The sequence below is a fragment of the Tenrec ecaudatus genome, chromosome 11 (genome assembly GCF_050624435.1).
Source record: "Tenrec ecaudatus isolate mTenEca1 chromosome 11, mTenEca1.hap1, whole genome shotgun sequence".
NCBI lineage: Eukaryota > Metazoa > Chordata > Mammalia > Afrosoricida > Tenrecidae > Tenrec > Tenrec ecaudatus.
In genome coordinates, this window is record NC_134540.1 from 7,842,797 (window position 1) to 7,861,367 (window position 18,571).

General features: G+C 51.5%; 1 protein-coding gene and 1 pseudogene across 1 annotated transcript in view; one reads left to right on the forward strand and one right to left on the reverse strand.

Annotated features, from left to right (window-relative positions):
* MTMR6 (myotubularin related protein 6) overlaps positions 1 to 18,571 on the forward strand; it is a 35,888-nt gene that overhangs the window by 15,515 nt on the left and 1,802 nt on the right. The window contains exons 3-13 of the mRNA XM_075562819.1: positions 3,498 to 3,660; positions 5,450 to 5,607; positions 5,788 to 5,916; positions 9,736 to 9,870; positions 12,983 to 13,115; positions 13,965 to 14,074; positions 14,900 to 15,025; positions 15,708 to 15,757; positions 16,224 to 16,424; positions 18,089 to 18,220; positions 18,302 to 18,428. Of these exons, the coding sequence (XP_075418934.1) occupies positions 3,498 to 3,660; positions 5,450 to 5,607; positions 5,788 to 5,916; positions 9,736 to 9,870; positions 12,983 to 13,115; positions 13,965 to 14,074; positions 14,900 to 15,025; positions 15,708 to 15,757; positions 16,224 to 16,424; positions 18,089 to 18,220; positions 18,302 to 18,428 (1,464 nt within the window). The remainder of the gene's footprint in view (positions 1 to 3,497; positions 3,661 to 5,449; positions 5,608 to 5,787; positions 5,917 to 9,735; positions 9,871 to 12,982; positions 13,116 to 13,964; positions 14,075 to 14,899; positions 15,026 to 15,707; positions 15,758 to 16,223; positions 16,425 to 18,088; positions 18,221 to 18,301; positions 18,429 to 18,571) is intronic.
* Positions 8,038 to 8,445, reverse strand: LOC142461637 (large ribosomal subunit protein eL28 pseudogene; annotated as a pseudogene).

Below are 18,571 nucleotides of genomic sequence, written 5' to 3' on the forward strand. Positions count from 1 at the left end.
AAACATTTCAAATAAGTGCACAGTAACAGTTCAAAGAGTGTATTCACGGTATTTTAATTGCCAGTTGCAATTGCTGCTGTCCCTGTTAGGTGCTCACAGGCATGTTTGGCGCATGCAGTTCACAGCCACCCTGTGGACAGAAGAAGGAAACACTGCCTGGTCCTGTGCCATCTCACAGTTGGGATCATGTCTGAGTCCATTGTTGCAGCCACTGTGCCAGTCCGTCTTATTGAGGATCCTCTTCTTCACTGGCCCTCTGTTTTACCTAGCACGATGTCTTGCTCCAGGGACGGCTCTCTCTTGAGAACATCGTCAAAGTGTATGAGAGGAAGTTTCATATATCTTCACTTCTAAGGAGCATTCTGACTGTTCCTTCCCCGACAGAGTCTGTTCTTCTGCAGACTGTAGTTTATTCAGGGTTCTTGACCAACACCATAATCCAAAGGCATTGGCTCTTTGGTCTTCCTTATTCATCCTCCATCTTTTTTACATGCAGATAAGGAACAGAAACACGAAGGACTAGGTCAGGCACACCTTAATCAGATCAGAGTAATACCTTTGATTTTTAACATTTTAAAGAGGTGGATTTGCCAGTGTAATATATAGTTGGGTTTCTTGACTGCGGTTTCCATGGGCATTGAAGTTTTGTCTTCCTCAGTATTTTCTCCATGCCTCACGATATGGCTGATTGGCCCAGCTGTGAGACTTTGTTGTAGGTTGAGGTGTCGTCTGTGTTGGAAGGCTGTGGTCTTCCCTTTGCTTTGAGCAAGTGCAGTTGTATTCTGTACACATTGCAGGTTATTAGGAGTTTTCCTTCCATCCTGATGCTGCATTCTCAGATCATTTACTTCCTATACAGATGGAAGGATACGACCCTGATGCACAACTTGGCTGAGTTTTCAATCAGGCAACACCACCATGCTCTGTTCAAATGATTGTTTCTTGGTCTCTATGTGCATTCCCCATAAGCACACTTCTCAGTCTTCACCATGCTGCCCATACTTATTATGGCCCACACTGTCAAATGCCTTTGCATAGTCAGTGAAGCACAAATAAATGTCTTTCTGGTATTTTTTTGTTGCCAGCCAAGCTCCAGCTGATGTCAGCATTGTTATTCAGTCATTCCATATTCTCTTCTGAGTCCTGATTGATTTTCTGACAGGTTCCTATCCATGTGTTACTGTTTTATTGTAACTGTTGGATTATCTTCAGCAAAATTGTACTTTCATGTGATATTAATGATATTGGTTGATAATTTCCACAGTCTGTCAGGTCACCTTTATTTATTTTTTACATTTTTATTGGCACCGAATCTACATATCATATAATTCAATAGTCCCAATGTTCAATTATGCCAAGAGTTGTATAATCATCTCCACAGTTGGTTTTAGAACATTTTCCCCCCATGGATTGCCTTTGGTCACTTTTCTTTTCATGCCATGGAGATGGCTCTCTTCTAGTTGGTTGACCAGGTAGCTGTCTTCCAAAGTTCTTGATGGGCAAGTGAGCACCTTCAGTGCTACTCATTTGTGAAAACAGTATGATTGATAGTCTATCAGTTCCCAGAGTCGTCTTTTTTGTTGTTGTTGTAGTACCTTTAGTGCAGCTCTGACTTCTTTAGTACTGTTAGTTCTTGATCATAAGCTGTCTCCACAAGTGATTGAACTCTGACCAATTCTTTTTGTGGTACGAGACTCTGTGTATTCCCTCGACCTTTTGGTGCTTCCCCTGCCATCCTGCGGAATCCTTCAGTATTGCAACTCCAGGGTTGGATTTTTTCTTCTGTTCTTTCAGCTTCAGAAATGCCGAGCATGTTCTTTGCTTTTGGCTACCTAACTCCAGATGTTTACACTTTCAGTACAAGACTTTGTCTTCTTGTATTTCTTCATCTTTCCCATTCACTTTACCAATGGAAGAAGGCATGTCAGTCTCTTTTGACATCCATTTTAGTCTTGTCTTTCTTTCTTATCTTTTTAGTGACATTTTCCTTTCTTTATGAATAATAATAGCTTTAATCAGCTCACAGTTTCTCTGATCTTTGGCTATTCATGTTTCTTATGTCAAATGTTCTTGAAATAGCTTCTAAATTCAAATTTGATATTCTCAAGCCTCTCCTCCTGGATTTGTTTAATTTTCTCCCAGCTTCAACTTAAACTTGCTAGGAGCCATTGTTTAAAGTATTTGGGGCTGACTTGATCTCTTGCCACGATGGAGTCTTATTCAAGAACTTGCTGTTGCTTCAACATTGTTTTTCCTCAAGAAAATTTTATAGTAAATATTCTTAATTAGTAGGAATGATACTGAAGAGAGGGAGGATTATTTATTTTTTAGTAGAAAACAATATTACTGGTTGGCTGAGAATGATAATCATGTATTGAGTTTATAGTGGGACTTTTTTTTTAAGCCATCCATTCAGCAAACATGGATTGAGCTGCTGTAGTGCTCCTGGTACTGTTAGGTTTGATGATCAGCATGGCCATAGGCTTGGCCTTTATGACATGTCCAGAATCTAGCTGGAGAACAAGCTATTGACCCTACATCATGTTACACTTGGATTCAGTGCTATGAAGGAGCAGCATAGGTTGATATGGGAGGGACCTGACTCACTTGGGCAGGGAGGGAAGGAGATCAGGCTCTATTACTGAGTGAGTCTATGAGTTATAAGCAGAGGGTGAAAATACGCCTGGGTAAGCCTGTGAAGAGGGCAAGGGTCAGTGTCCTGGTTAATGGGAACCACTGTGAGCACGTGCTACAGAGCTTGGCATACTTGGAAGCCGGAAGAAGGCTCTGGTGGCGTAGTGGTTGTGTGTTGGACTGCTGACCACAAGGCCAACAGTGCTAGACCTCCTTCCTCTCCGTAGAAGTAGGAGAAAGACAAGGCTGTCGGTTCCCATAAAGAGTTCCTGTCTGGGAAGCCCACAGGGGCAGCTCTACCCTGCCCTGTAGGGTCTTTATGGGTCAGAATTAATTCAGTGGCAGTGGGTTTCTTTTGTTTTGGTGGCTACAACACAACTATCATGGGGAGGGGCCTTGGGACGAGGCCAGAAAAGTCAGAAATAATGTTGCTGTGTAGAGCCTCAGCAGTGTGAACTGACTGGCCGCCGCTTGGGAGAAAGACAGAGCTTCTACTCCTGTAAAGAGTTACCGTCGTGGAAACGCACAGGGGCAGTTCTACCCTGTCCTGCAGGGTCTCAGTGGCAGTGAGCGCGCGCAGGTCTGTAAAGGTGCTTGGCAGCATTGGAGAGAATGGGTTGGAGGGGTCGAGAGTAGACCAGCAGCAAGCAGTCAGGAGGGCTGCTTAGTCATTCAGCTAAAAAGCAGCGGGGACAGTACAACTTGGTAGGAGAGAAGTGGACAGGTGCCCGAGATACTCAGGGGATAGGGAGCATGCTTTGGGTTGAGATGGCACTTGAGACCTTTCTGATGTCTGCACGCTGCCAGACAGACTGCACTGTGTCCTTCAGAATGGTGACTTGGGCCTCCCTTTCCTGCTGCAGATTCTGCACCACCACATCGCCTCCGTGGAGAAGCTCTCGCTGACGACCTCTGGCTGCCCACTGGTGATTCAGTGCAAGAACTTCAGGATCGTGCACTTTGTCGTGCCCCGGGAGCGGGACTGCCATGACATTTACAACTCCCTGCTGCAGCTGTCAAAGCAAGGTACTCCTCTCAGAGACCAAAGTGGACGGCCCAGCTTAAAGTCTCATTACTAGAATTCTAGGACCCCTGCTGGTGTAGTGGGCACGCATTGGGATACCATCCTCAAGGTCAGCGGTTCGAAACCACTAGCTGCTCCTCTGGAGAAAGATGAGGCTGTCTACTCCCGTACAGAGTTAAAGTCTTGGGTACCCACAGGGCAGTTCTCCCCTGCCCTATAGGGTCACTGTGAGTCGGCATCAGTTGGAAGGCAGTGGGTTTGGTTTTGGTTAGATTTTGGAGATTCTAGCCTTTAGATTACTCTCCAAGTCAGGTGCCTGTATTTTCTATACCCGAGAATATGACCTTGAAATAATGAGAAAGGGTTGATCTGAATTGGCTGGCTTTCGGGACGGTGTCCAAAGAAGGGGCAGTGAGAGCGAGAGACAGGAGGAGGTGGAGCATTTCCAGCAGAGACCTCAGAAGAAGCAAACCCTCCCCGTGGCTGTCAAGTTTGTTCCAACACACAGCCACCCGGAAGGACACAGGGGAACTGCTGCTCCATAGTGTTTCCAAGGCTGTAAATCTCAACGGGAGCAGATGCCTCATCTTTCTTCCGGAGAGTGACAGGTGGGTTCAAACTGCTGACCTTGTGGTTTGCATCCCGACATTTAACCTGCTTCACCACCAGGGCACCACAGACTTCAGAGCCCATAGATTCACATTGCTGTGGTTTTTCTTTGTCGGGTGTGCATGCCACAGTACCAGGGTATCACTTGGACGTAGGCATGACTGAAGGAAGCGTTCAGGAGGGTGCTCTGACCGTGGAGTGGGGGTGGGGGCTGATATACATGGGATCATATGGGGCATGAGCAGAAGGAAAAGGGAAGTGAAACCTGTTTCTTCCAGTGGCGCTAACAGCACGCCCGGCTGGTAATGGGAAGGTTGGGAGATTGAATCCCCCCCGCCGCCCTTGCCAAGATTGCCTCAGAAAAAGGACTGGCTATCCACAGGAGTGACACTTACCCTGGATGCCCTATGGGGCACCCCTCTCCTGGTCACAGGCAGGTCACTGTGAATCAGGGGTGAGCAGGTGATAGCCGACTTGAGGGTTCTTAGCGGGGAGCTGACTGGCCTGAACGAGGACTCTGTCACTGCTCCGGCCCTGGAGACCGGGCAGCCTCCTTCCCTTTCCCTCCGCGTGCCTGGAATGGCATCGCTCTCCTCAGCAGACAGAGCAAACCGGCTGCTGGCGTTACCTGGACTCCTTGTTTTGTGCAGCCAGCCTGCCAACCTGGCTCAGGAGCTGCTCCAGCCCCCTCCTCACACCCGGAGCATTCATCCCATTGGCTCATTTAGTCAAGACCCATGCTGGGAGGATCCACACGAGAGCTCCTGGCTCTGCACAGTCACTGCCGGTTTGGGTCAGCCCGGTCCCTTAGGACAGGGCATGGCGTGGTCCATCCGTATGGACCGACCGGGAAGACGCAGCCCTCTCTCCCGCCCAATGTCTCCTTTGGCAACAGTGGTGTGTGGGCAGTGCATTGTCTACATTTATACACATTCTACTTTCAAGAGAAGGAACTCGTCCAGTAGAGAATCTCACACACAAAGGTCCAAGTTAGAAGCTTCGCTTTTGTTATCGACAGAGCTGGGCAAGAATCGGTTTCAGTGTGCATTGGTGAACTGGGCAGCGATTCGGCTCTGGGAGGGTGAGGGCTCAGCCGGCTCTCGGAGGAGGGTAAAGCAGAAATGGAGTTCGGCCTCGCCCTGTGCATTGCCTTTCACTGTCTGTGCCTTTTGCGTCCCGCAGCAAAATACGAAGACCTCTACGCCTTCTCTTACAACCCCAAGCAAAACGAGTCCGAACGGCTGTGCGGGTGGCAGCTGCTGGACCTGGCCGAGGAGTACAAGAGGATGGGGGTGCCAAACACCCACTGGCAGCTGTCTGACGCAAACCGGGACTACAAGGTAGCAGGGCGACGCTGTGTGTGCTGCGTGCCCGGGCAGTGAGCGGGGCTGTGCGTCTGCGCATTATGCTTCCCACCGTGTTTGCACCGCCAACGTGGAAAGCTTTTGCCGGGGGTGGGGGGGGGGTCTTCCACCCGGTGGTCATGAGCAAGAAGCAGAGCGCCTGTGTTGTGTGTGCAGGTGTGTGAGACGTACCCCCGGGATCTGTACGTGCCGCACTCAGCCAGCAAGCCCACCATCGTCGGGAGCTCCAAGTTCCGCAGCAAGGGCCGCTTCCCAGTGCTGTCCTACTACCACCAGGAGAAGGAGGTATGGCGCTTGCCTCGGGTCTGCGCGTGTCATGACACCGTGCCCCCCTCACCCCCAGAAGGGCCGGCTGTTCTCTCAACTACCACTTGACGGTTCCAAACAGATCTACTCAGGGAGAGAGAAATGGGCATATTTTCTGACCACGTTCCTGCCTCTCTTCCTTCTGTCTAAAGCACTGCCTTGAAACTAGTGGGACTCGTGAGCAGGGAGGTCCGGCTTCCCTCGCTTGAAGGAGCCCTAGTGGATAGGGGTTATGTGCTAGGCTGTGACCCACAAGGTCAGCAGTTCAAACCCACCAGCCGCTCCATGAAAGAATGATGGGCCTTTCTCTCCCCGTAGAGAGTCGCACAGGCTGGGAGCCCCAGGGGGAGTTCCGCCCTGACCTGTAGGGTCTCTGAGTCACCATCCACCAGATGGCAGTGGGTTTGGGATCTTGTTGTATTTCTCCTTGTGGCTTTCACTGGGAATGGAGTAAGAGAGTAACTCTTTCCCCTGAGCCTCACAGCTCAGACGCTGAGCAGACGATGCCACCTCTAATTGTCAGTGCTCTGGAAATGTCTGACTTCTTCCTCTCTGGAAGCCGCCCAGTCCTCCTTGTCCCCCGGGTTGTGAACAGTGCCTGTGCTGAGGCTCTGCTTGGGGAAGTTGTTTCTTTACCTCTCTGGTCCTTCTGTTTTTATTCGTTTTCGCTCTTTGGTTTGAGACGAACTTGTTTGTCACTAAAGACTCTAGGTCCATTTTACTTTTTCTCCTTTTTAAATTTACTTTTAAAAGCTATTGAGACCAGTCTTTAGGTTTGAAGGATAAGCAATCTGGAGGGATTTTTTTTTGTTTCTTTTGAAAGAAATTTACTATATTTACTAAGCCCATCTGAGGAATGAAATCAACAATATTTTGTTAAATTCTCTATATATGTAGTCTCTGCCCCATCCTCATTCCTCCTCTCACACCACTTAATAGCTTGTTTGCATTTAAATTTTCTTTGTGCTTATTTTATTTTCTTCAATTCAATTGACAGCTGGGCTCCCTGCCCAGCCTTCTGTGTTCCTTGCATGTGCGTACTCTGATTTTCCATCTTTCTTTCTGGCCTCGGGAGGATTTCCTCAACCCCCTCTGTCTTTTCCATTCCTTAGACCCCTTAATGTTCTGTATCATGACTCAAAAAACACAGCTTGACTATCTTCCTCATGATGTGCCTTCCTCGCAGCAGTGGGCCTTGGCTAGGCTGGCTCAATGAAGACACTGTTGACCTTTGCCCCAGGCTGTCAGGGGCTCCCCTGGTGCCCAGGAGGGTGGTCAGTGACACCATTGGCTTCTACCCATGAGATAACAGGAGCCCTCCACCCCGCTCCCCAGTGGTGCTAACAACAGTGCCTCCAGACATTGCCCATCATCCTTGGGAGGTGGGGGGGTGGGGGGTGGTTAGCACGCAGAGAGGACGAGTTGGGGCAAAGGGGGTGGCGGTGGAGGATTTAGAATGAAGAGAAGATGAGATGGGGCAAAACCAGCCCCGTTAAGAGCCCCTGGTCCAAACCCAGTATGGACCCTTCATGACCCTCCCTGATCACAGAGCCAGCCTTCCAGGCAACCAAGCTCACTGCCATTGAGTGCTCTCTGAGACCCAGCCACTCCATGGGACAGGGCAGAACTGTCCCTGTGGGTTTCTGAGACTCACTCTACAGCAGCTGAAAGCCGCCTCTTCCTCCTGCAGAAGAGTTGTGGTTTTCAACTAGAGACCTTGTGGTCAGCAGCCCCATGGGTCTCTCACTGCCACCGGGCTCCGCCTTCTCTTAGACACTCTTTCCTTTGCTGGAAGGGAAGTTCACGCCTCATAGAATGGCGGCTCTCCTGGCCTGTTGTACACTCGCTCTCTGGTTTCCCAGCCCATCGGCCCGAGAGTAGGGCTTGTCCCCCGGTAGCTGCCCACAGCAGTCCTGCTTTCCCCGTGCGGAAGGTTCTGTAGGCGTGGACTCATGTGTTCTGTAGCCTTTTGCATTGGGCGTCATCATGTGCTACTCTCTGCCGTCGAGTTTATTCCAGCTCATTAGTGGTGTCCTCTGCTCCCTTTGTACGGGGTGGGGGGTGGAGGGAGTTCTCTTTATTGCTCTGGGCGAGGGGTGCTCAGGAGCTCTTGGTGGGGCGAGTCCGCTTCCTCTTCACCATCGCAGGCTTCTGGCTGCGTAGTACGGTGCTGGCTCTGCGGATGGCAGCCATGCGAAGGTCGGTACTTGTTCTGGCAGATCATGTGCCGGATACTGCTGAATGTGGCCCCGGACGTCTTGTTACTGGTGGTCCACATGGAGGAGGTGGCTGACCTCCGCTGGCCTGACCTCCGCTCCATGACCACCACACCGCCCTTGCCGTCGTCAGTCGGCCCTTCGCCCACAGTCTCGCGGTGTGTCACCCGTTGTAGCGGAAGGAGTTGCGGGCTTTCAGGTTATTGGGCTCAGTGCCGTACGTCTGCTTGTTCCTGTGGATGAGGACACTAGACCAGTTCCACACGACCGTCCATTGCAGATGCGCGGACATGGCGACGGGGGCTCCTCTCCCTAGCGCAGCCGGAGACTGAAAGCCTTCTGCTCCCTCTTACTGATGAGGAATATTCCATCGTACATGCAAGGGGGATTCAGAAAGTTTGTGGGAAACGGAAAGAGAAGATGATGGCATTTTCCCAGGCACTCTTGGAAAGCCTCTCATGTGCATATGCCACGTCTGTGTGTCCACTCACCTGTTGGGGCTGTTTCCTTGTAGATATTGTAGTTTTCTTGGATTTTCTATATTTTAACTCAAATGTCAGTGACGCTCACGTCTCTCATTTCACACCCTGATTCCTATTACTCACCCACTGCCCACTGAGTGGATTCCAACTCTGCGAGCTTGCAAAGCAGAGGGAGCTGCTCCCTGGGTTTCCAGGGTATGGATCTATTGTAGGAGCAGATGACCCCCCTGCTCTCCGGGGGAGCGGCTGGCTGTTGGTTTTGAACTGCTGACACTGTCTTGAGTAGCCCAGTGCCTAACCTTGTGTGCCACCAGGAGTCCCTTGATGTTGCGACTAGCGATCTGAAAACAAACCCAAACCCTGTGGAGTGCAAGTGGCTCACCCTAAAGTAGTACCAGAGAGGTCGGCAGTTCGCACCCACCCGGTGACTCAGTGGAGCTGCCACGAAGGCCTGGTGGAGCTCCATGCTCCCCAGGAGCCCCCGGTCACCATGCGTTGGAATAGACTCCTTGACGGTGTTGGGCTTGGTTTTTCCGGTTAGAGGACTGAAAGGATCTGGGAAGGGGAAGGTAAACTTACAGCACCCTGCACTCTCCTGCTTGCATTTCAGTTTGAAAGTGTAGGTCATCACTGCATGGCACCTTGTCATCTAAGAGCATCCATCTTAATGTCAGTTACTTACCGAGACTTGCTAGCAGGCCAGGCAGCGTAGTGCTTACAATGTGCAAGGTCTGTAGAAACCACCAGAAAGTAGAAAGACAGGACTTTCTACTCTTGAAAAGAGTTGAAGTCTTGGAAACGCAGAGGGGCAGTTCTACTCTGCCCTGTGGGGTCACCGTGAGTGGGCATCAACTCGATGCCAGTGAGTTTGTAGTTTGGTACTGAGACTAGACCAGGCGTGGTACTAGTTCTGAGCAGACTGGTGGGGAGACGTGGGCATATCAAAGTAGTGAAACAAGATGGAAAAGTGAGTGCCTTCTAACTGCCCCGAACCGTTCAAACAGACGAAGGATTTCACTTTAACATGTCTTTTGCCGGTCGCGTTGTCAGCCTGGTGCTTGAGCTCTTGGAATCACCCGTTTTCTGTCTTTCAAAATCAGGCTGCCATTTGTCGCTGTAGCCAGCCCCTGTCCGGATTCAGCGCCAGGTGCCTGGAGGACGAGCATCTGCTGCAGGCCATCAGTAAAGCCAACCCCATCAACCGCTACATGTACGTCATGGACACGCGGCCCAAAGTACGTATGAGGGTGCTGCTCGGCGCGCCGGCGTTCCGAGCACCTGTGTCGTGCGAGTGACTAGGAGTGGCTGCCTCCGGCTGCGGTCACCGCCTGCCTGCTAGCTTCAGAGTGGTTGAGTTAGAGCTCGTGCTGCTGAGGAAAGGATCGAAGGATGAATGTGCTCATTCACATGGTCACATCTGCCTGCAAACCCTGCTTCCACATCCAGTCAGGGGTGCACACAGTCTGTGTGACCTCATCCCCCTGCGGTCTGGGATGGCAGTCTGCAACCACACAGTAAGATTCTAAACATACACACCTGGGCATCTTCACTCACTGAGGATACGCGGAGAGTAACGATGGCCTCACATTATGTTAGGCAAGACTGCCACGGGCACCCCACTCCGCCCTCCGTTCTAATACTGGATTTTACTGTTCTCTGTTGTCTCGGGGAGACCCAGAGAGTAAGGTTCCCACTGGCCGTGTATGCACACACACTTGTCATTCAGAGGATGCCGACTTAGATCAGCGTGGGGACCGCGTACCGCCCATCTCTTACTTTGTGGATCGGTGGGTTTACTGATTAGACCAGGGGACCTTAGAAAGTTTGTGACTGTATTCCATTATCTTTCAACTTGATGTTTTCCACAAAACGTTTGAAGCCCCCGTACATTACATATCTTACTGTGACAAAATGCTAAGTAGTATATATATTGTAAAAACCTAGAGATTCGTATTATTCTTGGTGGGGGTGGTCAGGTGCTGTTGTGGCTCATAGTGGCCCAGTGTACATGGACACCATGTTCTTCCCTGTCCAGTTGTTAAGGGACTCGTGCTCTGTTAAAACAATAGACCTGCATTTGAAACATTCTTCAAGAAACTGAGGACAGCAGATGTTAATCCAAGCTGCACTGAACGGGGATCCTTGCTCTGTTCGCCATCTAGAGTGTTAGCTTAGCTTGTTACCACTGGGACACACCTCAGAATCTTCCCCTCCCCTGAGCCACCCAGACGCTCAGTTCCTATAGGCTCGGGGACTCTCAAGGAGAACAGCTAACGTGACTTTCAATTTTCATTGTAGCATCGCGTGCAGAGCTGGTGGGCCTCACAAAAGGACATTGGCAGAATTAGAGTGATGATGTCTTCCACAATCTGGAGTGAGGAGAGACTGAGAGGAAGCGATGAGAGGAAGCGAGTGAGCGACGTAGAGCACGCACAGCCGTAGGCGGCCTTGTGGCGGGAGGGGGCTGTCTTAGATGTGCCCCCGTCAGGACGCTGTGTCCCTGGCCAGAGCTGCTGGAGAAGGCGGAGTTAACTCTAGAGGAGTGGCCCTCTTCTGGGAAAAGTAGAAAGGGTGTTTGTTTGTTCCCTGCGATAATTGTGAATTTTGAAAGGACTTGCTTGGGTGGCAGAAGTAGCATCTCCCGTAAGACGCATCTCTGGCTGACTCTCTTTAGAATCGGGGTGGCTGCATTCCTGGGAGCTGCCTGTAGGTTTATTGTAGGTAAAACTCAGGGGACTTGAACATGCCTCTGCCTGAAGGTGAGGTCTGAGGGGTGGGTTTGGTCTCTGGGGCCCTGAGACCCCACATTTGTAAACGGCCTTCGACACAGGAACTAGGTTCTTTTCTCTGTCTTAATACCCAGGCTTGAAATCAGGTGGGGAAGGAGCCCTGGAGGAGAGTTGGTGGTTGGCTGTGGGGACCCACCAGCTGCCCCTTGGAAGCCAGATGTGGTGGTCTGCTTCCATAAAGGTCTCCAGCCTCAGGGACCCCTGTGGGAGCGGCTCTGCTCTGTCCTTTATGGCCACTATACGTCTGGATCCACTCAACAGGAGGGGATTGTACCCCTCTATCATAAGGAAGCATTTTAAGTGTGACTTAATTTTACTCGTGCTAAATACCCAGTGAGTCTAGAGTTAGAATTCCCCACCCGGGACCCCGATCGAGTGAGTGAGTGAGAAGACAGTTTGTCTTCCACTGGGTTCTGTTTGCTCGGGCTCACGAGAGCATGTGGTACTTGTCATGGTCAACCAGCAGCAGGCAGCCTTGCTTTTCCAGGCCTCTCAAGTGTTCCTCCCCCGCCCCCTTCCTGTGGTGAGTTTTAGCAAGGCTGTTTGAATGGCCCTCTGACAGGTTCCCACCTGAGCCAGCCTCTCTTGCTGGTTTGACTACTGGGCTCTAGGAATTCCGCTTTGGCAGAATCAAAGGGGCCAAAGCCCACGTGAGCCCGTGGTGCCTGGGCCTGAGCAGAACCGAACTGCAGGGAACAGTTTACGCAGTGCCTTTGACACTCTGGACTAGGGTGCCGGGTGGTGACCAGTCCCATAAAGTTGTATCTCTGGGCTTGCTGGTGATTAGCGCAGCTGGTGACTTGGGTTAGACTAGAGAGGCTTCCGGGCGGTGCCTGTGCTTCTAGAGCCCAGTCCAGTCCGGCCTCCTCTCTTGGAGAGGACTGGGATGGAAGATTCGGGGCCGCAATGGTGACTGCGGATGCCTGCAGTCTTCTCTGCTGGGGGTGGGGGGGGGCAGTAGTAACCTAAGGCATATTTTGGAGTCCCCCGAGGTTAAAGTACTCAGCTGCTCACCAAAAGGTGGACGGTTCGAACCCACCAGCCTTGTGGAGAGCCGTGGCAGTCAGCTCCGGGCAGGTGCACCCCCTCAGGAGCAGCTTGGCTCTGCCCTGTGGGCTGCTGGGAGCCAGAATCAGTTCAGCGCCGGTGGCTCTGGGCGGCTTTCTGAACGAGCCAGTGCCCCAGGGTTGAGGCTGCACGAGTAAAGCTGCTCAGCTCTCATCCCTCGCTGTGTAGGGTGTAGCTAGGGAGGCGTTTTTCTCAAGCTGAGAGAGATTGCGAACAGGGAAGACTGGCTCACAGCTGAATGAGCTTGCTTCCTGGTTTCTTCGTGGGCAGCTCCGTCTGGGCCCCCCAGCAGGCAGCATCCTCCCCACCCCCCAACCCCGGCTCTGGCCCTGATAGTGCTTCCCCTCTGTCAGAAGTCGTGGCCTGTCCAGTGTTGGTGAACTCCTTTAAAACCACTGCTAACTCTGGCGGGTGTCTCCGCCACATTTTGATAAGCTTAAGCTCAACGGCAGGGGGATTTGTGGTCAAATTTCTGAACCCTTCCTTGCAGCTGAACGCCATGGCCAACAGAGCCGCAGGGAAAGGCTATGAGAACGAGGACAACTACTCCAACATCCGCTTCCAGTTTGTGGGCATCGAGAACATCCATGTCATGAGGTCCAGCCTCCAGAAGTTACTGGAAGGTACAGTTCCTGCCTGTCTCCCGGGTCCCCCTGCCCAGTACAGATGCTCATGCCAGCCGAAATGATCCCCATCGGGAAGAGCCAAGGGGGACAAAGCAACAGTCGGAGAGTACAAAGTGAAGTTACTTTATGTACAGATTGTGTATTTGACCCCCAAACCAGACCTGTCTTGTAACGTGTACAAAAACAAAAAACAGAACAATGAGAAGTTTACTTCTTTTTTAAAGACCAGGCTGTAGAATCCAGGAGATGTGCTGCCCTCAGTGTGGCATAGCTGTGAGTGACAAGTTCGGCAGCCAGGGGTGGGAGGCGGTCACACGCTGGCCTTGCTGCTGTCCCATGAGTCAGACATCCCGAGGTGTCAAGAGTGGTGAAATCAGTTTGGGGCAGGCCGGGGCAGCTGCTTTCTGCCCAGGGTGGTGTGAATATTTACCACACCACTCTCGGGCCACACTGGTCAGGCACTGAATGAACCCGCCCCTCGTGAGGGCTGGCACGGCTTCTCTGGGGAGGTGGGTCACCAGAGCTGGTGAGGACGGTTTCTCGGGCCTCTCGTGGCCCTTGCACTGCACCTTCCCGACCCGTGAAAAAGGAAGCACAGACGACTTTTAGTTAAAAACACTGAGGATTCAGCTTGCCTGCATCTAGGAAGTCGGATATGCACAAGATGTGACAGAAAAAGACACGGCACGCGAGCCCGTGACCGAGCTCCTGAGAGCATCTTTTCATGTGACAGGAGTCCTGCCTGCCCCTGCTGTCCTCTCTTCCCTTCCAGTTGATTGGCTGAGAGCCGCCCTGGGCAGGAGCCGGGGATACTCTGCTTCCTAATGAAAATTTCCCCTCTTTCAGTCAGTGGTGCCAAGAGCCTGTCCGTCAACGACTTCTACTCGGGCCTGGAGAGCTCCGGGTGGCTGCGCCATATCAAAGCCGTCATGGATGCTGCCATCTTCCTCGCCAAGGTGCCTCTGCATCCCTCACCCTGTTCGGGGGTTCAGCTGCTCGGGGAAGGGAGGGGTCGAGGGCTTGGTTGCTGGTACCCCATCCAGTCAGGGGGCCGGGATGGCATCGGACCCCTTGGTGGAGGTTCACTTCCGGGGCTGCTTTCCAGTGTCACGGAGCCCTCTGTGCAGGCGCCTTGAGAGAGCGCCTCAAAGTCTGAAGCCAGAGTGCTGCCATCCTGTTGTGTCTTAAGTGTCCCTTCTCTGGATGAGCCACAGCTCACAAGGGGGAAGGACACCGCCACTCTGACTGGTCGCTGATGACGGGCTGGTTTCCCGGCTGCCCTCGGGTGGGGGGGGGGTCATTCGGAGTTGGAATTGGCTCAGTGGCTGTGGGGTGGGGTTATCCAAAAGCCAAACTCACTGCTATTGGCGTGATGCTGACTCACAGCCCCTGGAGCAGAGTAGAAAGGCTTCAAACTGCCTCATCTTTCTCCCTCAGAGCAGCTGCTGGACTCAAACTGCTGACCTTGGCTTAGTAGTCACGTGCTTAACCCCTGCTTCTCCAGGACTCCTTTCCTACTAGTTAAAAACCGAAAAATAAACTCCCTGCCACTGAGTTGATTCTGATTCCTAGTGACCCTGTGGGCTAGAACTGCCTCTGTGGGTTTCCGAGACTGCATCTCTTTACTGGAGCAGAAAGCCTCATCTTTCCCCTCGGGAGCTGCTGGTAGTTTCAGACTGCTAACCTTGTGGTTGACAGCCCAACTCATAGCCACTTTGCCACCAGAGTGTACACGTTAGCTTAGCTCCCCGAGTGTCCAGCTGTGTGTGCTGTCTCCTCAGGCAATCACAGTGGAGAACGCCAGTGTGCTCGTGCATTGCTCTGATGGCTGGGACCGCACGTCCCAGGTCTGCTCCCTCGGCTCCCTCCTCCTGGATCCCTACTACAGGACCATCAAAGGATTCATGGTGAGTGCCCACTCGGCTCCCGGGGCTGGGAACCTGGTGTCTTCCGGGGCCATTCTCAGACCGTGCTGCTCCAACATGGACGCACGCACCCCTAATGTGATGGCTGGGGCTGCTTCTCTCTCAGGAGATGAGAGATGTTAGCTGGGGTTGATGGACGTTCCCCACACCTGGGATGGGCCCTCCGTTCTCAGGTCACAGCTGATGGGAGTGGTTTGGTGGAGCTCAAGTGAGTCCTGCCGTGGACCCCCAGACTGCCTCTGTCCGACAGCCTCCATGCAGAGACCGGCCTGCCCAGCGTCGGCCGAGGACCCAGGACCACGGGCCCCAGCCTGTCTGTCTGGCCGGCCAGCCTCTTGTGCAACAGGCACAAGCTTTGAGATTGGAGGAACTTCATTTGTGGATTTTTTTTTCCCTCTGAAGTGTCACCGTAATGGTCCAGGAGTTCTCAACCTGTGGGGCGAGACCCCTTTGGGGGTCCAACAACCCTTTCACAGGGTTGCCTAATTCATAACAACAGTAGCAAAATTATACTTATGAAGTATCAATGAAAATAATGTTATGGCTAGGGGGTCACCACAACATGAGGAACTGTATGAAAGGGTGGAGAACCCACTGGGTTAGATGAAGCCAACAGCTCCAATAAGATTTGTTGATTAAATGGGTGTTACTTTTTCTTATTAAGGTTTTAATAGAAAAAGATTGGATCTCCTTTGGACATAAATTTTCAGAGAGGTGAGTCCCGAGCACGTATTTATTTGTTTTGTAAAGTTAGTGAAACTAGTCTAAATGGCCCTTAAGGGTCTGTGTTGTTTGACCACTCGGATCAGAGGGGGTGTGTGTCAAGTGCATGCAGGGTAGGGGTAGTTACACTTTTGGGCTAAGTTTTACACAAAGACTGGTCTGATTTTTTGTTCTTATTTTTTTTCCTTTCATCTTGTAAACTCTAAAAACCCCTGTTTCTCTTCGTTGGCTATTCAGAGTCTTCCTTTGGGACTGGGTTGTAGTATTTAGAAGGAACAGAGCCTTGAAAGTTCTATCCAAAAAGAGAAAGTTCTGTTAACGGTTTCAATAGAAGCATCACTGTTTTTTTGTGCTGAGGGAATGGTGCTTGAGAATGTCTTTGGGGAAATGTGTTTAAATGTAGAGATGCCTGAATAATGTCTGCCTTTTAATCGCTTGTGCTTTCTTGGGGGGCTAGGTGTGGCCATTTGGACGGTGACCCAAAGGAAATCTCACCCGTGTTTATTCAGTTTTTGGAGTGTGTATGGCATTTGACCGAGCAGTTTCCACAAGCCTTTGAATTCAATGAAGCGTTTCTTCTCCAGATCCACGAGCACATTCATTCTTGCCAATTTGGAAACTTCCTTGGAAACTGTCAGAAGGAAAGAGAAGAACTCAAGTAAGATAATCTGATTATAGTCTGTTTCTCTTTTTGTTCCTTTTGAATCCTACTTGAAGCCTCAGGTAAATCACTGTTAAACTCAAAATACTTTGAGCGGTATGAGACAGAACTGATGTTGATAGTAATTATTTTACTGCCTCTATTTCTGACGCTAAGTACTGTAGAAATTCGATCTCTCAGACCAATGGAAAGTATGTTTTTGTTTATATTTAAAAAAAAACTAAACAGAAAAACCAAACCAAACTCACTGCCCTCCTGTTGGTTCCCATTCATCGCGAGTCTGTAAGACAGAGTAGACTGTCCCTGTGGGTTCCTAAGGCTGTAACTCTGTATGGGTGTGGAAAGCCTCATCTTTCTCCCCTGGAGTGGCTGGTGGACTTGAACTGCTGACAGTGGGGTTAACAGCCCAACTGTAACCCAATTATACCTTCAGGGTTCCTTGCAGAAAAGTACTCCCCCCCCAAAAAAAAAAAAAAAAAAAAACATAACAACAAAATGAATAACTCAACTGCCATCAAGTCGATTTCAACTCAGAGCGACCCCGTAGGACAGGGTAGAACTCCCCCTGTGGATTTCTGAGACTCTAACCCTTGAAGGGAGTAGGAAGCTTTGTCTTTCTCCCTCAGAGCTGCTGGTGGTTTTGAACTGCGGACCTTACAATAGCAGCCCAACGTGTAACCACTACGGCACCAGGGCTCCTGTGCAGTAGGGTGAAAGGCACCTTGCATAGTTGTCAGTTGGTCTTAGGAGTTTAGATTTTGTTCCGTTTCAGATTCTTGGGCATACCCCACCCTCTGCCATTGAGTCAGTTCTGACTCCTGGTGACCCTAAGGACAGAATAGAACTGCTCCTTCGGATTTGGGGCTCTAAATCCTCGGGAGCAGAGAGCCTCCTCTTTCTCCCATAGAGCAGTCTGTGGTATTGAACCACTGATCTTGGCAGTTAGTAGCCTGATGCTTACCCAACTGTGTTGCCAGGTCACAAAACTGTCAAGCTGGGTGCTGACGTAATGTGTAACCAACTGTTTGTCACACCTTGAAGCAGGTGACTTCTTGGAGTAAAGAGCTATTTTAGGGAAAAAATGGCATTTTCACAGATGGTACTAAAAGTAATGTCGTCTCGCAGTCTTTCCTGAGAAAATAGTTGGGGCTTATTTTAGGGATCCCAGCTTTTAACTCCTTTCTCGCCCCGCTCCCTCCTATATTTGCTCGGTGGACACACTGCCCCAAGTCATTCCACTGGGATGCACTGGCGGTCCTGATTTTGCCCCCTCTCCGCTGTGGACCCGCTTACACTGACATCTGATGCGACGGCCGTGCTGGCCGCTGCAGGCCACATAGCGAGAGCGAGCTGTTGCTTATTCCAGCTGGAGGTGCGGGCGGGGAGGTAGCATTGGTCAGCTGAGACGGGGAGGGGACAGAGAAGCCTCTTGGGGCGCATGGCCATGAGGGAAAGCAGCATTGCCCAAGGGCTGTGTGTGAGAGCTGTGATCCAATCAGGGGCCTGGTGAGGGGCGAGAGGAGAAGATGGCCCGGCATCTGTAGACAGGGCGAGGTCAGGCGTGGACAGAAGCCCAAAGCTTGCCTCTCTTTGGAGCCCGAGGCCCGAGTTAGAGAACGGAGGTTCTGCGAGGTCCTGATGCTTTGCTAACGGCCTTTCAGGTTGGAGGAGAAGACCTACTCCCTGTGGCCGTTCCTTTTGGCTGACCGAGCGAAGTACCAAAACCCCCTCTACTGCTCCCCGCCGCACAGACTGACGCTCTTGGAGCCTAGCACCGTGTCTTTCCAGTTCAAGTACGTTGGCGCCTTTGACCCCCGCCTGGCTGCTTGTCCCCACGCTGCGGCGCCTGTTGAAGCTTTTTCCCTCTCCATCAGGTTTTGGAGAAGCATGTACCACCAGTTTGACCGAACCTTGCACCCCAGGCAGTCCGTGTGGAGCACGGCGCTGGCCATGAGCGCGCAGAGCAGGCAGCTGGAGAAAGAGCTGAGAGACCTGGAGTCTGTAAGTACCTGCACTGTGGGGACATCTGCCACATGAGACGGCGGTTTTCGTGGGCCGCCGGGGCCGGCGACTGTACAAGTCTCTAGTTGTAAGAGACAGAAGGTTAAGGCTCCTTACCTGCCAGGCTCGTCAGCACCAGGTTT